The sequence below is a fragment of the Adiantum capillus-veneris genome, chromosome 26, assembly GCF_014529385.1.
Source record: "Adiantum capillus-veneris isolate H3 chromosome 26, ASM1452938v2, whole genome shotgun sequence".
Classification (NCBI taxonomy): Eukaryota; Viridiplantae; Streptophyta; class Polypodiopsida; order Polypodiales; family Pteridaceae; genus Adiantum; species Adiantum capillus-veneris.
Genome location: NC_140956.1, coordinates 130,864,477 through 130,887,685, shown reverse-complemented (window position 1 = coordinate 130,887,685; position 23,209 = coordinate 130,864,477). Strand labels below are relative to the sequence as shown.

Here is a 23,209-nt window from a genome sequence, read left to right as displayed (position 1 = left end):
CAAAAGCAGAGCCCCAAAAACTGCCATAAAAAGCTTCCCATAAAAAACTGCCCTAACATAGGCTTGCAATTTTAAAGCTTCTTAAAAATTTAAAGCTCTTTCTCTCTCTTGCAATTTCGTAGAAAATAAAGCAGCAAAAGCTCTCTCTCACTTTGTATCAGATACACCGCATTGTAACTTTTTGGTCTCATAGGTAACTTTGGCCTTTTGAAGACGTTAATATAACATTTCATTTCAGTTCATCTCTCTCTCTCTCTCTCTCTCTCTCTCTCTCTCTCTCTCTCTACATCTATATATATATATATATATATATATATATATCTGAGATCACGTAGCCAAAGCATCGCCCAAAAGCTGCCGCTGGTTCTGCCTGCCAAATGCGCCGTGATTTCCGGCCCTGCCATACAGGCCTGCCACGTGTCAACCTGCAGTACACAGCCAGCGTGCCACGTCAACAATGCCACATCAGCCTCTGCCAGCATCTGCAGGGGGATTTCCAGACCAGGGACTGTTGTGTGTGTGTGTACTGGGCATACCGCCACGTCATCACATTTGTGACATCAGCCCAGTTTCATACCCTCTATTAAGGACTTTACAATCGGGCCCAGGCCTATTGGGGTAGCAGTAGATCATGCTCTCCTCATGTTTACCGTCTCATTCCAGTTCAGCACAGCTCGACTGGCATAGACACCTATGCATACCCGATACACTTTACTTCAGAGACCGATTCTGTCTACATAGATGGTATATACAGACGTTTATGCACAGAGGATCCGAGAAGACCTTTAGGGGAGCTCACTTATATATTGACAAAGACACTACAGGATGCAACAGCAGAGGCATACCCCCATACTGAGCCTGGGTAGCGCCGACGTTTTGGGAGCACACCCCAAAATAGCTGGTATGATGAGAAGTGCAGAGAGACGAGAGCCTGACTTCAAAGGGAGGTACTTCTAGGTGTCACTACTCACAAGCAGTCACAGATTGCTTCTCGGCGTTTGGTACGAAGAAAGAAGAGGGCGTTTCTAGCTAGGCTAGAGCAAGATATATATCAGTTGTTTTTGAGCCAGGATTCAGGCAAGGCATGGCGACTTCCATGAGCACTCCCCCCCACCGGTCATGACTTCTACGGAGGTCCACCGGTCATGACTTCTACGGAGGTATGGGGTCAGTATGCATCATCTCTCTACACCGTCTTGGGGCAGCCACCTCTTCCAGATCCGCAAGAGCCATGCCCACAAACATTGCTTTCCTTACTGCCGAGATGGTAAAGAAAGCCATTGACAGGATGAAGACTAGGAGAGCATATGATCACGATGGCCTCGTATGTAGCAGGCTACAGTGTCACTTTCACAAACAGTTAGTTTACAGTTGGTCTTTGGTCTGGTCGGTTCACACTAGACGGACTCGCTGGGCAGCGACACATGGCAGGGATACGGTGGTTTAGTGGACATCGTGGCCAGGTCACCACCGCCACCCAGTGGGGATAGACTTAGGTGATGTCATTTATGAGCCGTTGGTGGCTCTTTATGATTGTATATATGAGTAGTAGCGTTTGGTCAGAGTATCTTGTACGTAGTCGTCTAGACTGAGTCTATACACAGAGCACGTCTTCACCATCCCGGCACATCTGAGCCTCGACACCCCCATTGTACCTGTGAGTCCTGGGCTGGAGCTGAGTGTGCTGCCACGCCAGAGTCTGTATCAGTCTTTGAGATAGTCGAGTCATATGTTCTGGTCTATTGTTGTGCCTTTGTGAGCACTGTTGATGTCTATTGTTTCCTTCATCAACAATTGTTTCTTTTCTTTTCAGTCTGTTTGAGTGAGATTGTCACGCACATTGCACTGAGGACCATCCACTGTAGAGAGCACGACACATTATCCGCGCTACAGGTGCTCTCATTTTGGCAATCATGGTGGGACCTCAAATGAAGTCTCACTCTTTGTGGAGATACAAATCGTGAAGCTTATTGGTTGCTACCTAGCTCCGCACACTTGTTTGCACTGTGTAGATAGTCTTGCTTGCACTGTGAAGATAGTCTGTTGGTCTGGTCCTCTCTCGCCCTGGTCCAACCAGTCCTCGTCCTCGTCCAGGGTCCTGGTCTAGTCCTCGCCTTGGTCTAGCCCTCCTCGTCCTGCTAGCTAGGTGGTCTAGTCACTGGTCCTGGACCAGGTGGTCTAGTTTCTATCCTCACTTGTCATGGTCTAGACCAGTGTTGTTCAGCCCATAGAGCCTTCTTGCCCAAAGCTTGGTAGGCTTGGTGGTCACTGCATGACACATACAAGGCGGTCAATCGAGCGTCAAAGCGCACTACTGAGCCCTCTGAAGCACTATAACAGAAGACGACCTTTGGTATCTAGTAGAAGTCCATTAACCTCATCACCCATACCTCCACTTACGACATCTCCCATTCCTTCATCCGGTTCCACATCTTCCAGATCACCTTCTCCAACAAAGCTCTCTCCTATTCAGCTACAGCAGGCTATTGAGCAACAGGCTCGTCAAGGGGAGGCGTTGGCTAGTGTGTTGGTTGAGGTAAACATCAAGTTCCCCACCTTCAAAGGACTCTCTTCAGAAGATGTTGACGACCATGCACGGAGGTTCGTATCTCTCTGTAGGGGACGTGGTGTTAACAAAGAAGATGCTTATCTGGTACTTTTTCTATCCACCTTGGACGGCTTAGCAGACAAATGGTACAGCTAGTTTGCAGAGAATCATTTTGCAACTTGGGTAGCCTTAGACAACAGTTATGTGCAGCTTCCAAGCCAGGTGACTACCAAGAGAAAGTGTTGGATGAGTTGGCCAACATGGTGCTTCAGCCAGAGGAGACTTTTGCAGAGCTTATGACTAAAACCAAGTCTCTGGTTGCCAAGCTTCCCCAGCAACCCGGTGAATTCATGGTTAAGGAGTGGGTGGAGAAGGCGCTTCCCAAAACCTCTCAGCAAAAACTCCGAGAGAGCCTCCGACCCGACGCCACTCTGGAGGAATTCATCGCAGCTGCTACTAGGATAGAGGGGGCTAGGAAGCTGTTCAACAACTCCCCTCACATAGAGACTCCCTCTGTGTTCTCGGAAGGTAGTCCTGCTGATCCATTGACTTCTTTGCGCAGGGAACTTGAAGCCCTAAAACTACAATGCGCTCTCCAAGAAGATGCATGATTTCATATCCAGCTGCTCCCCTCACCGACTACAAAAGTCCTCGTTTCACTGTATCTATTCTTGGGCATCAGTTCTCAGGCATCATAGTGGATGGTGGATCTGGAATCAATCTAATGCCAGAATTTACCATGTCGACCTTAGGTCTGCAGCCTACCCGCCCTGCTCCATTCACTGTTACATTGGCAGACCAGAGGACAGTCTACCCTGTGGGCATAGTAGAGAAGGTGCCTTTGAGGGTACAAGACTTCACATTTAGCTTGGATTTTGTGGTGGTTAGTCTTCCTCAGGTGGAGGGAGGATTTCCTTTGCTGATTGGTAGACCATGGTTGCGGCATACTAAGGCACTTCATGATAGGGAAAACGACGCCATGTGGATACATACTCCTGGTTCCCAAATGCAACCAATTCGGCTCGAAGGAGGGATGGATCCAGTGGCTCATCACAGCTCATTGTCAGTACAGTCCAACCCCGACCCTGAGCAGCCCATCCCACCTGACGGGTCTGACGAGGACCTGCTACAGTGGTTGGAAGCTACCACATCGATGCCATGCTATGTGGTCTCTATTCAAAACTCGCATGTGCCGCCGGTACCACTCTCTCTTCCAACTCCTCAGGCGGACACAAATGTCCAAAGTCCTACAGCAAACAGTGGACCAGTCGAAGAAGTAAGTGTGTCAGCCCCAAATTCTCATGCTTCAAATGACACGCCGATGGAAGCCCTCGGCCTCGGGAAACCTATAACACATCACCGAAGGGGGAAGGAATCACCTCTGCATGAACTCGCCAAAGATCTCCCCCTTCCTCTAACATCTCCCACGTCGGACGCCCCACACCTTCAAAAGCACTTTGTTATGCCTCGATCTGAAGATTTACCCTTCGAGGAGCTTCCACCAGGATGGTTAAAAGAAGAGTATGCGGAGTTTCCAATTGATCAAACACCAACACATGATGTTTCGAAGCTCCAAGAGGCTGCTCACTTCTCATCTTCAGAAGCACCCTCTCCAGCTACACCTCCTGACCCGATCAAAGAAGTCAACCTGGGAGATCCTGACAACCCTCAGCACATACTCTTAGCAGCTAGGTTATGGGAGCATCCCGCGTTACTCAATCAGGTAGTTTCTTTCATACACTCTTTTAAAGATGTTTTTGCCTAGTCCTACAAGGATTTGGAGGGGATTCCACCAGAATTGGGTGTCCACACTATACCTTTGGTTGAAGGGGCTAAGCCTATAAGAGGCCGAGCTTACAAGCTCAACCCGAAGTATGCTGAGGCGGTCAAGTCAGAGTTAGAAAAAATGCAAGAGGCAAGGATCATTGTACATGTGGAGCACTCTGAGTGGTTATCACCCATAATGATAGCGCCTAAGAAGCAGTCCAACAAAATCCGTGTGTGGGTAGATTATCGCGCTCTGAATAAGGTAACTATCCCAAATGGTTTCCCAACACCTTTCACTGAGCGTGTGCTCGAAGATGTAGCAAGGCATGTATTGTACAATTTCATGGATGGGTTTAGTGGATACAATCAGTTGGGCATCCACCCATGTGATCAGCTGCAAACAGCCTTTGTGACTCCCTGGGGTATTTTTATCTACAAAATGCTCCACCTTCTTTCAATAGGGCGGTATATCTCATCTTTTGTCCTCTGCTTACGGATGATCTTCATGGACAATTTTTCGACCTTCTCAGGTGCTCAATGTTCAACCCCAGTGGAAAATCTAGAGAACCACCTCGCTCAGCTCTCTGCTGTCTTCCTCAGGTGCAGAGAGGCACGTCTAAAGCTAAATCCTAAAAAATGTCATTTTTTGGTTACTGAGGGCACACTTCTAGGCCATGTGGTGTCTGCTAAAGGTTTAGCGCCTGACCCAGAGAAGATCGTGGCAATCTTAAAGTTACCACCTCCCATCAACCCAAAAGGGGTGCAGAGCTTTGTAGGCCACACAGGTTATCATCGCAGGTTTATACGCATGTATGCACAGGTGGCTCAACCCCTAACCCGCCTAACCAGTGCTACTGTTCCCTTTCAATGGTCAAATGCAGAGGCTGAAGCTTTTGCATTCCTCAAAAAACGCCTCATCGAAGCGCCTATCTTAGTAGCTCGCGACTGGTCTCTTACTTTTCATGTGCATACTGATGCCAGTCAACTGGCTGTGGGTGTGGTGCTGACTCAGCCTAGTAAGGAGTACAACCTGGATCGCCCTGTTCACTATGCGAGTCGCCTACTCACCAAGGCAGAACGCAACTATAGCACCACAGAAAGGGAAGGTTTAGCTATTGTGTATGCTCTGCAAAAATTTCGGCATTATTTATTAGGGGTCCACTTCACAGTTATTACTGATCACCATGCCTTGCGATATCTGCTCAACAAGCTGCAAGTTGCAGGTCGAGTATGGCGATTGCTACTCTTATTTCAAGAATTTTCGAAGTGGTACTCAGGCCCGGCAAACATCATGTCCTTGCCGACCATCTTTCTCGCGTTCACACTGGTGAAGAAGCAACGGGGGTTGCTGACGACTTTCCCGATAGCAGTCTCTTTAAGGTGAATACCACTCCGGAATGGTACGGCGATGTCTTGCATCTGCTTTCTACTGACTTGTACCTAGAGAACGCTTCTCCACTGCAGAAGAGACGACTGTTGCTGAAGTCTAGGGCATTCACTCTGATTATGGGCCAGCTTTACAAGTCAGGACAGGATGGTGTTCTGAGGCGGTGTGTCTCCGCTCATGAAGTCGAGTATATTTTGGAGGATGCCCACAGTGATCCCACTGGTGTCCATTACCCTGGTCATATTACTGCCCAGAAGATTCTCCAGTGTGGCTTATGGTGGCCCTATATTTTTCGTGATGCAATTGCCAATGTAAAAGTATGTGATGTATGTCAGCGCTCTGGCCCTAAACCAAGCAAGCAGTCAAACCATCCTCTGCAAGTCTCTATGGCATGGCAACCCTTTGAGAGATGGGGCATTGATTTTGTAGGTCCAATTACTCCCGCCGCCCAAACCCGGCAATCGGAAGTATCTCTTGGTGGCTACAGATTATGCAACAAAGTGGGCAGAGGTACTGGCGACAACAGACTGCACTGGCACTACGGTAGCCAAGTTTCTCTACGAAAATATTTTGTGCAGGTTTGGATGTCCCTTGGAAATCACCAGTGGCAGGGGTAGTCACTTTGTGAATGAAACAATTTCAACCTTGCTTGCCAACTTCAAGATTTTTCGCTGAAAATCTTATTCCTATTTCCCTAGAACAAACGGGCAGGCAGAGAGCACTAATAAGGTTCTGATAGCACTCCTACGGAAAGAATGTCATCTTCATCCTTCGACTTGGGCTCAAGCTATCCACGGCACCCTTTGGGCATATCGAACTTCTTTCAAAGCCACAACCAATCACACCCCATTTCAATTAGCTTTCGGTTTGGAAGCGATAGCACCGTTCGAATTCAACTCGGGATCTCCGCGAGTCGGCAGTCTGCGTGCCCATGGAGATTTGGGGTCGGCATCTGTCTCTCGTCTTTTCCTTCTGGATGAAAGCCGAAGTTCGGCTTCTCTAGCTCTGGAAGCAGAGCAGCGTCGTCGCAAAGCCTGGCATGATCGCCCTGACTCTCCCCTCACCTCTGCCTTGCCCTTTCTATCAACCAAGTGTGGTAGATTGGTTATGCCATTTCATTTTCCTCTTGAATTACAAGTCTTCAGTTCAACTCCTCGTAACTAGATCTTTAAGGTCTCTTGGGATAGTTTACTACACGTTAAAACTCTCTCCTTATTTTTCTTCAACCCTATGCCCTCACCCCTCGACCTTGCCTCTCATCTCAACCCCCTCCCCTAGCCCTAGCCCTCGCCTCTAGCCCTCCCCTATCTACTCGTCTCTCGCCCTCCCCTAACACTCGCCCTCGCCCTCGCCCTAGCCCTTACCCTCTCCCCTCGCCTCTCGCCCTCCCCTATCTCCTCGCCCCTCGCCCCCTCCCCCTCGGTGTGACATAAAAACACGTTTTGGCCCTCCGAAACTCCAAAACGGCGAAACGTTTCGGCGAAATGGGCAAAACAAGACGATGTTTTTTTTTATCCTCCCCTTTTGACCTACTGACCCAAAACGGGTGTTTTAGGAATTCTAAACCCATTACTAAGCCTTATGAGGAGAACTCTAGCTAGTTTCTTATTGATATTTGGGCAATTTATGTAGTATGGCCAAAACTAAGCTCATGTATTATTGGTCTTTTGGTTAGGACTCAAGATTCAAATCATGTATTAGGAACTGCTGGTGTGATTTGAGTCATGATTCTTAGACATTGTTATTTGTTTTGCCGTTGTAATTTATCATGGTTTTGGCTTGGCTAGATATTTCAATTTCAGCTCTTACCTTGCTCACTCGTGACTCAAGTCTCACATCTAGATTTTGGTATTTCACATGTCTTGACAGGTGAATTTGTATGTATATTCAATGTATAATTATAGGTACATACATGTAAAATGAAACCCGTGTTTCACTTTCTCTGAGCTTCGAAACGAAACGTTTCAAAAACCTCGAAACCCCGAAACGCACGAAACCCCGAAATGTTTCATGTCACACTGCTCCCCCTCACCCTCGCCCTAGCCCCTCCCCTCGCCCTTGCCCCTCGCCCCTCTCCTAGCCCTCTCACACTCGCCCTAGCCCTCGCCCTAGCCCCTCCCTCACCCTCGCCCTCGCCCTCGCCCTCGCCCTCGCCCCAGGCTTTTTTTTCTCTACCACTGCCTGCCGTATCCGTTTCACCATCTGCTGTTTAAAGCGCTACAGGACAGGGCAAAGCGTTTTCGGACTCGGCGTAAAGGGAAAGCGGAGAGGTTCAATTGCTATGCAACCCCTATTATGTATTGGGTAGTGCAAATTATGCAGCAAAAGGCAGATGCAACCGTTGTTCTCACCCTGCAAGATGAAGCCAAAGAATAAGAACAAGGCCGTTCCAAAATGGCCAAAGGGAAAGGCACCTTGCGCAAGAGGGCAAAAGTACAAAAAGATTCGACTGAGCAACTAGCAACACTACCCTTCTCCGAATCACAGGTCAAAATCTCCGACGTCCATACTACAACACCAACAGTGCGTACGACTACTTCTGTGGCCACCTCTACTCTCACACCACCTCTTGTGAGTAGTGTTGCAGTCACCAAAACACAACCTCCAGTTGTGTTGGCAGCACCACGTACTACATAGCAGAGCATTTTATACATTCTAGCAGTGACGTTCAATTGTGCCATGTGCAAGGGCCTACCTGATACTTGGAGTTTGTCCACGATTGTACCCATCTTCATGTCAGGGGACCCTATGGAGCATGGGAACTACCACCCTATCATGATTGGACACACACTAGCAAGATAGTACGCATCTATCCTTGAGCAGCAGTTGAGTAGATGGCAGAGAGAGAGAGGATGTACGGGCAGCACAACAGGCGGGTTTCAAGAGAGGTTTCTCTACTCTTGACCTTGGGGATGACAATATTTATGACCGCTCCCAGAAACCTACCAAGAAATCGGCTGTGAGACCCTCCTCTTGCCAATGAAGTACTGCAGCAGCACAAGCCTCTCTCTGTGCTGCCAGTATGAGATGCCCCAAGCGAGCTGTGTACTGGAAAAAGGGAGTGGGAGTCCCTGGGTGATCGGGTGAAGAGAAAGGATCCAGCTAGAACCACTCTCCCGGGTCCCACTGCACTCGTGCCAAAGGGCGGCTCTCCCAAGCCCAAAGCCGCCAGTGTCTTGTCTCAAGATGGGATCTATGACACAAGCCCTCCCACATGCCCGCAACTCGAATCCTCTAAAAACAGTACTCTGCAACCTGTGGAGCCTCTACTCAAACTCTGTGAAGGTGACCCTCTCCCTAACCTCATAGAACATGTGGGGTTATGACTCCAAGCAAGCTCGAGCTGCAATGAGCACCTCCAGCCGCGTGAAGGCCCCCATCCATCTGGGAGTTGTTGCCTCTAGAGGGGTAAACCACTCAGCTCTGGTATAGCCTCTGTAATATCCTGACACATGCTCTGCACCCCCCTCATGCCTCATAATTGTATTCTCTGAACCTCCTCGGGCAAGCCTGAAAACTGAAACCAGTCGCCAAGCGTGTGGGCTAGACCCTCTGCCATGGGACCCCAAGAAACGTGAGGCCTGCTACCAACCATGTGGCCTCTCTGAGTGCTAACCATGGGGTTCCAACAAGAAGCTGCCTCAAGCGCTTCTCCGTGCAAGTGGGCTGATGCTGCTCCAGGCCACTCCTCAACTGCTCCCAGGATCTAAGCAGGCTCGCAGCAAATCAATCCAACCTCCTGCTCAGACCAACTCTGCGCATCTCTGTAAAGATCCACTTGGTGGACGGGCTCCAAGGGCTGCCTACATAAGTGACACGAGCTCGAATCTGGTGAAGCAATAGCTCCTTCCAGGGCTCCTCCCCTAAAAGAAATCCTCTGACCACAAGCTTCCCAAGGAGGACTCTACTCCGCTGTGTTTGGTCAATGATTCCCAGCCATAGTTACAATCAATGGCCATTTTCACGTCCCCGTTCCCCGTTTCCATCCTAATTCCCCGTTCCGTGTTTCATACATGAGTCTTCGAAACAGGGAATGGTATTTCATGCATGCTGCCGTTCCCCGTTCCGATTTCTCGTTCCAGATAACTATGTCCCCAACCCCCCTTGAGAACATGGTAAGGTGATGACTTGCCAGGACACTTTCGCCCGAGCTAACTAGTGTCACGCCCTGACCACAGAAAGTTCCTAATTAGCCTCTCCAACTAACTGATGCTGAAGCTCGAGAAGATCCAACAAGACGTGATGTACCACATAGTAGCCAACAGCACCTGGTTGGCCACTACAACTCTGCTCGCCAAAGAGAGTCGTGCCAAACTCTAATGAAGCAATTTTCTCCTAATGGACAGGAGGAAGGGAGCAGTCTGCTGCTCTGGCGACAAATCCAAGCCAACCTGACAACCCACATAGCATATAGGAGTCCTTGGGAGAGTCCACCTGAAGCCCTCACTCGGCAACCAATCAGGCATAGGAGCACTGCCAACCCAGAAAGCCACTGTCTTCCTCAAGTTGATCAGTGCTCCTGATGCACAACAAAACACCTCAAGAGCCTGCTCACATCTGTGCAAATTCGCCTCCTGGACCTCCAAGTACAGGGCTGAGTCGTCAGCAAACTCAACATCAAGTAGCTCGTCTCCCCTAATAGGGAGCTCTAAACCATGCCTCCTGTGAAGTCCAAAATGCGCTCATCACCTTAGCATCGGATTGTGACTATGTTACAGTATTACATCTACTCCTAGTTGAAAATACGCAAACTGCCATGCCAAGGAGAACCCCTACACTTGGATAGTCACGACCCTTCGCTCAAGAGACGACACACTCCTTCGACGATTGGTCACACCCCTTCGCTCTACGGCTGTGACTCTTCGTCCAATGGTTGCAACTCTTCGCCGAAAGGATGTGTCTTTACGTCTAAAGTCATGTCTCTTCACCATGAGACGTGTCTTTTCATTTGTGTCTCTTTGTCTCCTATATAAGGAGCCTATTGTACTCAATTTTCAAGCATTCATTCAATCAAACAAACACACATTCAGTCTCTTGAGTCTCAGTTTGATCTTAAGTATGAAGTTTTACTATGCTAATCCTCACAGTGGTATCAAAGCATATTTTTTTCCGAGGACCCGAAGGTTGTGAGCTCCTCACCCTCGCCGCTACCCTCTTCCTCCCTCTCCCGGAATTGTATGGCCGCAGCCGAAAGGTGGTATACACACACACACGAACACATGAGGTAACGTGACTTTATTACTTCAGTTCAATTCGATAAACAACAGAAGAGTTGTGTGTGTGTGTGTGTGTGTGTGTGTGTGTGTGTGTGTGTGCGGCGTATCTGATCCGAAAGGCTGGCACCCAGTAAACAAACCCACTCCTGGCTGGCTGGATTTCCTTCGAAATGCACCCCTTCGCGATGCTCTCCCCAAGCATTGCCCCTTTTCGCTGGCAAGCTGCTTGCGCTGGCTTGCCTCTTCGTCAAGTTTTTTTTTACGTAAACCTTTACCAGCAGCGTTTCAATTTATTTAACGCTATGGGAGCACCCTCACTTCGCATATTAAGTGGCCATTAAGCCCTTTAATGTGAACACCTTTACAACCTCCAGCCTCAAGTTTTTACGTTTTTTTTTTTAAATGCCAGACACCTAGCGATTGTGGATTCCGCACACTGCTTTCAATCCTAGCGCTGGCAATTTGGGTCATTTGCCGCTCCTTTCTAGCTCGCGGTACTTTCCGCTACAATGGCCGACGACGAATTCAACATATTTGTCCCATTTCTCTCATATGTAGACGGGATTTCGAACATTGTTCTCCCAAAAAAAAACCCTGCACCCGAAGTGGTAGTTCTTTCCGATTCCCCAACTCCAGAGCCCGAACCTGTTTCCGACATAGTTTCAGCTCCCGGAGTACCCGTCCAAGAACCTGCTACTGCACCTGTTCAAGAGTTCCCTTTGAGGCGTAACCGTGCCAAATTCTCAGAACAAAGGTGGTCAATCTGACGATACCCTTACTCTTATCAAGGAGCAGATGGCCACACTTTCCACAAGTCTCGCATCACTTCACACTCGCTTGGATCAGATGCAGACGCAAAACACTTCTCGAAGTCGTCCTACAATTTCTCGGATGACTAATGCTGCTCCTTCCACACCTTCTTCCGAAGCTTTGGTGGACGAACCAAACTGATGAGGTAGAAAATCGCGAACTTCAATTACTTTACAAAATTTTTAACGCTGCTCAAAAGAAGAAATTGGATGTTAAACTGCCTGAGCCCTATAATGGTCGCCACGACAAGAGCGTGATGGACCAATGGTTATTCAAAATGGAGGTCTACTTGTCCAACACGGATTTAGTAGAAAGCAAAAAAGTTACACTTGCTAGTTCTCTGCCCAAGGACATGGCATTTCTTTGGTAGCAACGACGGGTTGCTGATGGTACACACACACCTTCTTGGGACAAATTCCGGTGTGCTATTCGCCAGGCGTTCGAACCTGCCAATGCGGATTTTCATGCCCAGTCCTCTCTTCGCCCCCTGAGCCAATCAGGTTCCTTGGCCGTGTATATCACAAAGTTTCAAAGATTGACTCTGGAGATAGAGAATCTCAACCCCTCTGATAAACTACACAGTTTCATTGACGGGCTTGAACCAACCCTGAAGGACGATGTGCACAAGTACAACCCTACCACTTTGGATGCTGCATTGCTTATGTGGAGCGTCTTGGCGATAATCGGCGCCCTACACAGCATTTTTTCCCTAGTGACAGATCTTAAAATAACGCTCGCTTTTCACAGCGCGATCGCAGAGAAAGTTATAGCCCAAGTCAACAGCAACAATCTCAGTTCAGACTGCAAGCAACGGAGCCTTATTCAACTTCAAGGTTCTATTCTCAAGATCGACAATCTCAAAGCAGATCTTCTTCAAATGCTCCACTTGATCGTGGTAAAGGACGTGATTTTTCTCAAGATCGGCATTCCTATACTCAGCAAGGCTCTTTGTCAAATGTTTCTTAGACTTCAAAGAAGGATGGCTTATGTACAATTTGCGGCGGTGACCATAGATGGTATCAATGTCCAAAGAGACCAAATCCGTCTAATCTGAAAAGAAATTCCAACGCGGAAACATCATCGAATTCTGAACAACCAGCTTCTGCTCAAGATAAAGGAAAATATGTGGTCAATACAATTCATGTCTCAGAGGATACGACTATTCTTATGAAGCATGTTCAGTGCAATTCTTTAGTTTTGGAGCCTCTTTCAAAGCAAGTTTTGAGCCTTCTTGGAACTCTCAGCGGTCACTCCATCAATATTTTGGTGGATAGTGGATGCTCTAATAACTTCATCAACACCCAGATAGTTCGACAGCTTGGTTTGCCAACTCAGAAGACATCTCACTTATATGATGTGGAATTAGCACATGGATCAGTTTTAACTTGTGATGAGACAGTTCGACAGTTGCGGTTCGGTATTCAAAATTATGCAGATCAATTGGATTTCAAAGTCATGCCTTTGTCTTACTATGACATGATTCTTGGTCAGCATTGGCTATTCCAATATGATCGAGCTATTAGCTTTCGAGGACATACTATCAATTTGTTCAAAGATGGACGTGAACTAATTTTACACGGACTTTATCATACAGAACGAGTGGTTCAAGCCTCACGTATACTAGTCAAACGACATGATACAGTGGATTATGAAGCAAATATGATCTGCGATGCAGATGTAAAAATTATTATTGATGAATTTTTGAATTCATTAACTTCTCCTGAATCAATTGATGAAGACAAAGATGATTTCAAGCAAGAAGTTTTTCCAAGTGATACTTCGTTACCAGACAAAGATAAGGATTTAGTTGCAGATTTTGAGTTTGAAGACGACTACGCTTTCATTGATTCTTTGTTGGATGATGATATGCCAATTGCAAGTCGTGAAGTGGTAGTTTCTGAAGACGGTTCTGAAGAATTTTAGGATTTATTATTGGAAGATGATTGCAGTCTCAATCCAAAATCCTCTCCAGTGATTCATAAAGATGACATTACCCCCTTCGAAGAATGCCTTGAGAAGATTTCCTCTTCACCAAATATTTCGCAGTTATTAGAAGATTTTGAACCAGAAGTCTTACATCACATGAAGAATTTTGTAGATCCTTGCAATCAACCTGATTATGCGAGATTCCTCTAAAAAGTCTTTGCATAATGCAATGCCATGGGATTTAGCATTCAAAGCAAAAAGGTTTCACAAGAAGCAAAGGTTCAAGACAAAGGTTTCAAATAACTCAAAGACTAAATATTTTCAGAGATCCAATGCTTTTCCAGAGTTGTATCAACATCAAAAGTCATTTCTTTAACAGACGCTCTCATTTTAAATGGGAGGGAATGTCACAATTGTGACTATGTTACAGTATTACATCTACTCCTAGTTGCAGATACACAAAGAGCCATGCCAAGGAAAACCTCTACGCTTGGATGGTCACGACCCTTCGCTCAAGAGACGTGCCTCTTCACCAAAAGCCACACTCCTTCGACAATTGGTCACACCCCTTCGCTCTACATTTGCGACTCTTCGTCCAATGGTTGCATCTCTTCGCCGAAAGGATTCGTCTTTACGTCTAAAGTCGTGTCTTTACGTCTAAAGTCATGTCTCTTCACCATGAGACGTGTCTTTTTATTTGTGTCTCTTTGTCTCCTATATAAGGAGCCTATTGTACTCAGTTTTCAAGCATTCATTCAATCAATCAAACCCACATTCAGTCTCATGAGTCTCAGTTCGATCTTAAGTATGAATTTTTAAGTCTTAATTATAGGATTAGCACCACTAATCCTCACACATTCCTTCCTTTCAGAATTTCATGGTGGGAACTAGGCTGGTTGGGGTAGCAGTTGATCATGCTATCTTGTCTTTCACTCTATCGTTCCAGTTCAACACAGCTCCATTGGGAGAGGTCTCCAACTTACTCGGTATACCTTCACAAGGAAGACGGATCACGTGTACACTGATGAGATATACAGGCAGCTATGCACCCAAGAGCCAGGTCGGCCACTAGATGAGCTCACCCAGATTTTGACAGAGATGCTCCATGATGCACCATCAGAGGCATATCCCCACAACCTGCCTACACGCAGACAATCTGGAAGTATGCCTCAGAACAGTTGGTATGATGAGGAGTATAGAGAGACGAGGATCAGGTTCCAGAGAGAGGTGCTAACACTAAGGTGCAGTGGGTAAGGAGGTCCGTCCCCACTTTTACATATGGTCGAGAGACTATGGAGTATGCAAATGCATATACTTATCTTCAGGCGGTTTTCAGTGGTCCAGTATTTTCCCTAAGGCGTGCAGTAGATATGAGATTGACTAGAGCATATGCAGCATTGGGGAGACTTGAGAGGATATGTTCGCAGGTTCAGTTCCAGGAACCTCGGACAAAGCTTTGGCTCTTTGACACTCTGGTTTTAGCCATGCTGTACGGAGTGGAGATATGGGGCCCCTCAGTTGATCATCGATGGAGATGTATGGAGAGGCCCTTGGTGTCTATGATTTCTCGGATGATTAGGGCTAAGGCCTCAGTACCACATGACATCGTTAGGGCAGAGCTCGCTGCTTCTCCATTGGTAGTGGAGGCACTCACTCCAATTTCATTTATGCATAGCACCTGGGCTCTCCCTAAAGACAGATATGCTTGATTAGCACTAGAGTCTTCACGACAGCTGGCATTGCAGGGAGATAGATATGTTGGTATGCAGAGATGGCATCTTGGTTTCAATTACATGGCTTTAGTATGGATCGGTTACCCCCATTTCAGTACTCTTTGGATGCACCCTCCATCTCCCTCACTAGGGAAGAGATTACCAGGCTCATCTGACAAGACTTGATTCAGTTGGATACGAAGAGGACATGGATACAGCCTGTACATGAGTTGGGTACGAAGATGGCTTTCTATAGAGAGAATCATTTCCAGCTTACAGAGGATGGTTTTGTGATCAGACCAAGATACATGGACACTCAACTATACCACGGGATACGATGTGCTATTGGTCAGATACGCACATCCTCACATCAGCTAGAGATCAAGACAGGCAGATTTAGAGGAGTACCCGCTGAGTCCAGGATTTGTCAGGTGTGCCAGATAGAGCCCGAGACAAAGCTACATTACGTATGTCACTGCCCAGTATACGAGATACGAGGCCACTTTCACAATCTATTCAGAGAGGGTTTTGGACCACTTTCTAGAGTCATGAGATACCAGGATCAGAGATGCCTCGGATTATACTTACTGGAGATTTGCTAACACAGAGAGGACCTCTTGAAGAGGGGCACAATGAGAGAGATCCAACGAAAGCGGCAGATTACAGGTTTCTTTCAGTCACACACAGAGGAGTTCGAGCAGCCCCCACAACAGAGCAGCACCAAAGCAACAGAGGCATACTACTTGATCGGGCGATAGAATTGGGGAGGTCCCGTCGCCGGCCCTCTTGACATCGACGCAGATTGTGACGGAGGATCCATACCATACTGGCACGACATAGGAGCTGTCCTTTTGGATACTGATGTATATGTATATGATGCCTCTACTGTCAGAGAACTCCATTGTATCAGCTCAAACCCCCCCCCCCCCCCCCCCCCCCCCCCCCGTCCTCCTCCCCCCTCTTTGTATCAGCTTTCATCCCACCCCTACCCACTATTTTCTTTTCAATTCTTTGAACTTTTTGTACCCAGACCTGATATTAGATTCACCACATGTAACCTTTTGGTCTCATAGGTCATTTTGGCCTTTTGAAGACGTTAATATTACATTTCATTTCTCTCTCTCTCACACACACACATCGCAACAAATTAAACCGAAAAAAGCCATAGAGAAAGGACAGATTTTGTAAACAAGAGGCATTGTTGCATAATGTACCTTCATAGTATATATTTGGACGATTGAAAGACGATATAAGAATAGTTGGTTGGTGTAAACTTAATGAAGTGATTATATCTTGCTGCACCCTGCAATCAAAATAATGCACAAACGAAATGCAACAAATTTCAAAAAAACATGAGCGCAGACCAACAAGAAAATTATATATCAACCATCAACAAAACCACCTTATAACAATCACCATTTTCTCGGCTTCAGCTTTTTCAGCACTCAACCAAAACGTGGACAAAGAATCATACAGGTTTAACATCATTAGGAGAGATCACAGAAATTTCTAATGGGCAAATACAAAAGCTGAATTTCTGGTAAGTTTTCTCATATGCTTAGGCGTGATGGCTCATATCTGTCTCTAATGCCACCAGAGCAGCCATCATCCTCTTAGTCCAGGCTATCTGCTCCTACCTAGCTCAATGGCACTCTTGATTGTCGCCTTTTGTGTGGTGATCCCTATCTTCTGGGATGTACGTCCTTCAACTCTGATCTGACTCTCAAGGGAAAGAAGCCTGTGAGAGGCCTCTGGCCTGCCCTCTGTGCTCTGCTCTCTGATGTCTACCTTAGAAGATATGCTTGTGTTGGGATACAGAAATAAATAGGCCCAAGCATCTCTAATTCCAGAATTGCATAATCCAAGGTAGTGGTCCAAATCTCTCAGTAACACACAGAGTGAACTTCCACCTGCATCCTTTAATAAACTGGGGACATTTTCATACATTTTGTGTCTCTGTCTCTGGTGGCGTTGCTGGCAAACAAGGCCATCATGGCCAAGCCTTGCTGACCCATGTCAGCAAAAACCTGTACCAATCGATACCAGCCAACCCTAATGGGAGACTGGAATGCAAAGCGGAACAATGGCACATCTAGCCCCATGGGACATGTGCAAGCAGTGCCAAGCACATGTATTGTGAACACCCAACCACATTAAAGTCTAAGGCCTATGCCCTTGGGTTTAAACTTTACACTTAAAGAAACTTGACATTTGTACAAATTACAATTTACAATACTACAATGTAAAGAGTCAAGACTCAAGACCCAAGAGGATGAGCACTACATAAACCAAAATGATAAGTAGAGATTCGAGAGTGAGCATGGGAGCATTGAGAGCTTGAGAGCATTGAGAGCTTGTAGTTGTAAGTATTGGAGAACAAAATGGAGAGGCATTGCTTAAACAGGAAGAAGCTAGAGCATGAGAGAGGGAGAGCATGGATGATGAGTCTTGATGAGTGAGGGAGAGCATGGGAGAGAGGGAGTGCCATTAATATTTAGGTCACATCATCTCACGTGGTTGATGGGCTTCAAGCCTTCATATCCATTGTAATTTGTCACATGTGGAAGGACAAGGCTCTAGCACATGGCATATGATCCAATGTGGTGAAAATGCGCTCCAAAACCTGCCTACAAAGTTCACTACTCAACAGTCAAAATACCGCCAACAATCATAAACGACTGGATATTTTTGAACATACGGAACGCACTAGACGAACGGAACGGGACGTGACGGGCCGTACGGAACGAGACGTTCCGAGCTCGGCACGGATCTCTTTGGCACGCACAGTTGTAGTAGCCAATTAGGTGCTGTTGGCTACTATGTGGCACATCACGTCTTGCTGGATCTTCTCGAGTTCCTGTATCAGCAGTTAGAGAGGCTGATCAGGAACTTTCTTTGATCAGGGCACAACACTTAGTTTGCCCACGCCAAAGTAGCCTGGCAGGTCATCACTCTACCATGTTCTCAGGGGGGGCTGGGGATCATATGACATAGACCCAGCACAACACAGTAGAGCCCTTCTTGGAAAGTTTGTTGTCAAAGGACTGCTTCCAGGGGAGGAGCCCTGGAAGGAGTTGTCGCTTCAGCGGCTTAGAGCTCGAGTGCCTCATGCAGGAGGCCATTGGAGCCCTTCCATCAGGTGGATTTTTACAAAGATGGGCAGAGTTGGTCTAAGCAGGAGACTGGAGGATCGAATTACGGCGAGCTTGCTTCGCTCTTGGGAGCAGCTACGGAGTGGCCTGGAGCAGCACCAGCCCACTTGCACGGAGGAGCGCTTGAGACAGCCCCTTGTTTGGAACCCCATGTCTAGCACTCAGAGAAGCCACTTGGTTGGTAGTAGGCCTCATGTTTCTTGGGGTCCCATGGCAGAGGGTCCAGCCCGCACTCTAGGCAACTAGCTTCAATCCTCAGGTTTGCCAGAGGAGGTACAGAGCACCCAACTATGGGGCATGAGAGCGGTGCAGAGCATGTGCCAAGACATTACAGAGGCTCTGCCAGCTGAGTGGCTCACCCCTCTAGAGCCAGCAGCTCCCAGATGGATGGGGACCTTCACGCGACTCGAGGTCCTCATCGCAGTTTGTGCTTGCTCGGAGACAGTACCCCCCATGTTCTTCGAGATCCAGGGAGAGGGTCAACTTCATAGAGTCCCAGTAGAGGCTCCACAGGTTGCAGTGTTGTTTTCAAAGGATACGAGTATTGGGAATCTGTGGGAGGACTTGTGTCACAGATCCTGACCCAACAGACCTTGAGACAGCCCACTGGAGGCTTTGGGCTTGGGAGAGCTTCCCTCTGGCACGAGTGTAGTGGAACCCTGGTGAGTGGTTTTGGAGAGACCCCTTCTCTTCAACCGACCACCCTAGGATCCCTTTCTTTCAGTACATTGTTCGACCGGGGCGTGCAGCACGGAGAGAGGCTCATCCTGCTACAGCACTTCATTGGCAGGGGGAGGGTCTCACAGCTGAGTTCCTGTCAGGGTTTTGGAAGCGGTTGTGGGACTCCAAACAGCCGAGGAGAGTCACTTTGTTCCAGTGGCCCGTAGCACACAGAGCTGCAGCAGCAGTTGGGAGTTGTCTAGTACACAGTGGCCAGGCAACCACGAGATGGTTGGGCACTGAAATCCGACTAGTAAAAGGTTTGCTAGGCTCAGTTAAAGTCAATTAGACCCCTCGCCAAGACTTCATAAGTTGGTGGGTACTAGGAATTTAAACCAAAAAGGCAAAGTGGACATGTGTCAGCTGCAAAGCAATCTGCTAGACACTCAGCAAGGAGGGGGCGCCCAAATTGATTTGGGGCTGAAATGAGCTGATTTTCACTTCATTGTGAAGCCACAATGTGTGTGTGAGTAGTGGGTGCACGTTCACAGCTTTAATAGAAAGCTTGCCTTCTCCTATGTCTTATGTAGCACGATGATCCCGCTCTCATGCACCTCTCTCCTCTTTTGAATACAGAATCGTGATGCCCAGCTCAAGGGATTTTCATTTGTATATACAGTTGTGGAGAAATTATGCTCCATTGCCAAGGCAAGAGCCTCTTGCACGGATGCCGGATTAGCTAACTGCTCATCCCAAGCAACTACAAGTTGATTTAGAGACTTCTCGCGAGAAATCTCGTTCCCTACAGGTGCAGGAACTCAAGAGCTACCGTTCGGCACGCAAAACAGAGCCCAAAACAGAGGATTACAGCTTGCTGTAATTTTTTGCAGGTTTAGGGCTTTGACCCTTTTTGATGCCTAAAGGTCCCAAGAGCTTCGGGGAAGCTCGGGAACTGCCAAACAAGTATTCTGGTGCATTTTAGAGGTTAAAAACAGAGAGTTCTGTGTGCTGTATTTTCTCACTAGGTATATAAAAGTGCTCTAATGCACATGGGGATTTTGTCTGTGAAGCCTTCTACTAACCTTATGCTGCCGAAACTGGGCCAGAGTAGGGAATTTTCAGCCCAATAAGTGGGACAACGCCTAGAAGATTACAAGTTTCTCTCCAAGTTTAATCGGAATAAAAGAGATACCGAAAGGGGCGCCAACCTTTGGGGCCAAGAGGGTGTCACTATCTACTTGGGAGCACTCTAGCTACCAGGTTGTAAACTGTTGTGAAGTAGTGAATTCCCATTACAGGTTTATTCGTGAAGTTCTTTTGTGTCGTAAAGTACAGGTAAAGTTAAACAACGTATAGATCAGGTGGTGAAACCTAAAGTTTACCACCCTTCAGTGAGGCTACAGGCTGGTTTCATTGACATATCCTACGGGCAAGCCAATGTCCACTTCAACGGGGCAAGAGTCTTCCTAGGACAAGAAAGAACCAAGGGAACGAGATGATAGTTCATCAAAGGATTCCGAAGAAGTAAGGGAATCAGCTAATAGTGCATACGAGGGTTCCGAAGAAGCAAGGGAATCAGTTGATGGTTCATAAGAAAATTCCGACGATTCCAATTGAGGTCCCGCTGGACAGAGGAGGCTAGCAGGCCTACCAACAAGTCACAGGGCACAAGAAAAGAACAAAAAAAGCCAGGTCCACCAAATAATTTGGTTTAAGGCACTTTTTTAAGTGGATGGGGGAGGAGAACATCGCAAATACTCTTCAGTTTTGAGATGTACCTTGAAGCTTTTGGATTATTGGCAGTGTTTATGCCAAAAGTTACCGATGAATCAGTAGGTTGAATCTGATGCAGTGCGGACTGCACAAAGTGGGGAGCCACTCCACTCCTTTGTGACAAATTGCCTAGATTGAATAAAGCCACTAATTTCTCCTTGAGATTTTAGGGATACCGACACGCTGACAATATTTTGCCGAATGAAATGTCAGCAATATTTTGTCTAATGAATGAGTTGAACTTAGTGCATCTAGACATCTATTAGAGATCAGGGAGATCTCGATGTAATGGCCAAGTGAATGTGACTCTAGTGCATCAAGATTTCTATTTGGATGGGATTATTGGATACTGATGTGAGTGCATCGAGAGTTCCGGAAGGATGAGATGGCTACAAAGGGATCTAGGTGCATCAAGAGTTCTGGAGTAGATGAGTTGGCTAGATTGAATGATTGAAACAAAGTGTTCAGTGTGAACTAAGCGTGTGCTTTTGTAAATTGCATGCTTTGTGAATGTACTGTCTTGTGGGGATGGTCAAGGGAATGGTTTGCTTGAAATGTGAAAAGAAAAAATATGAATTTGATAGTAACGAGATTTAGTAGATCAAGACATCAGTGAAAACCAGCACGGTTTGTATGTGATGCTAGAAAGATTACAATGATCACATTTGTATCTAAGACCCTTGACAGAAATGTGATTGCTCAGTGACTCATGTATTTCTGAAAGAGCTTGATTTGTGCAGTTTGGTGCCCGAGTACATAGAGTCAATGTCTACTGGAGAATTTTCTGTCCTTTGGCTATTTTTCAGGTGTAATCGAGGGTAATAATAATTCTTTCAGGAGGGGGGAACGTCACAACTTAGTGACGTGGCATGCCCAACTGGAAGGAATTGGCCAAGAGGAACTGAACCCAGAAGATGAGCCGAGGGGCGAGGTTACAGATTAAAATCCTACCCAACTTATGAGCATCTGCCAAGGAGCCTAAAACTAATTTATCAAAATCTTAAACTTTGGAGCTAATATCCGTAAATTGTGCTGGATGGCTGCCACGCGGCAGGCTATATGGATTTCCGCGATTTGCGCTGCTGATTTCTAGCAGTTTTGCGCAAGGCTTTTGGGGTCAGATGCTTTTGGATTGGGAGCTTTTAGAACTGATGTTTTTGGGGCTCTGCTTTTGGGCATCCCTTGTACGTTTATAAGTGCCCAAGGGGCCACTCCTCAGAGAGCATCTAGACGCAAAGCCTAGGGAGAGAGTTGGACCCTCGAGAGTTGTACCTCTGCGAAGCAATAATAAAGAAATACCGGAAGGGGCACAAGTCTTTGGGGCTATTGCATCTTGGCTCGGGGCTCCGCCGTGCCGTGCCGTGCCGACTCTCCTCTTCCCTCTCTCTCACTCACTCGATCAGTTTCATTTATGCATAGCACTTCGGCTCTCCCTAGAGACAGATATTCTCAATTAGCACTAGAGTCTTCGCGACAGCTTGCATTGTAGGGAGATAGATCATGTTGGTATGCAGAGATGGTATCTTGGTTTCAGTTACATGGCTTTAGTATGGACCGGCTACCCCCATTTCGGTACTCTCTAGATGCACCCTCCATCCCTCTCACAAGGGCAGAGATTACCAGGCTCATCAGACAGCGACTTGATTCAGTTGGATACGAAGAGGACATGGATACAACCTACACATGAGCTAGGTAAGAAGACATGGATACTCATCTATCCCACGGGATACGATGTGCTACTGGTCAGATACGCACATCCTCACATCAGCTAGAGATCGAGACAAGCAAATCTACAGCAGTACCCGCTGAGTCCAGCATTTGTCAGGTGTGCCAAATAGAGCCAGAGACAGAGCTACATTACATGTCACTGCCCAGTATAATATGAGATACGAGGCCGCTTTCACTGTCTATTCAGAGAGGGTTTTGGGCCACTTTCTAGAGTCATGAGATACCAAGATCAAAGATGCCACGGATTATACTTACTGGAGATTCACAAACATAGAGAGGACCTCTTGAAGAGGGGCACAATGAGAGAGATCCAGCAACAGCGGAAGATTACAGATTTCTTTCAGTCACAAACAGAGGAGTTCGAGCAGTCCCCCACACCATAACAACACCAGAAACCAGAGGCATACTGCTTGTTCGGGCGATAGAGTTGGGGCGGTCCCGTTGCCCACGGATGAGAGGGCCCTCTCGATATCGACGCAGATTGCGACAGAGGATCAATACCATACTGGCGCGACATAGGTGTCGTCCCG

The 23,209-nt window shown here is 47.1% G+C and overlaps 1 protein-coding gene across 2 annotated transcripts in view; it reads right to left on the bottom strand.

Moving 5' to 3' along the window:
- Window positions 1-23,209, bottom strand: part of RECQL3 (DEAD/DEAH box RNA helicase family protein) — a 156,182-nt gene that overhangs the window by 90,397 nt on the left and 42,576 nt on the right. For both annotated transcript variants that reach the window (XM_086502269.1, XM_086502268.1), the window contains one exon: window positions 16,581-16,669. In XM_086502269.1, the coding sequence (XP_086358395.1) occupies window positions 16,581-16,669 (89 nt within the window). The remainder of the gene's footprint in view (window positions 1-16,580; window positions 16,670-23,209) is intronic.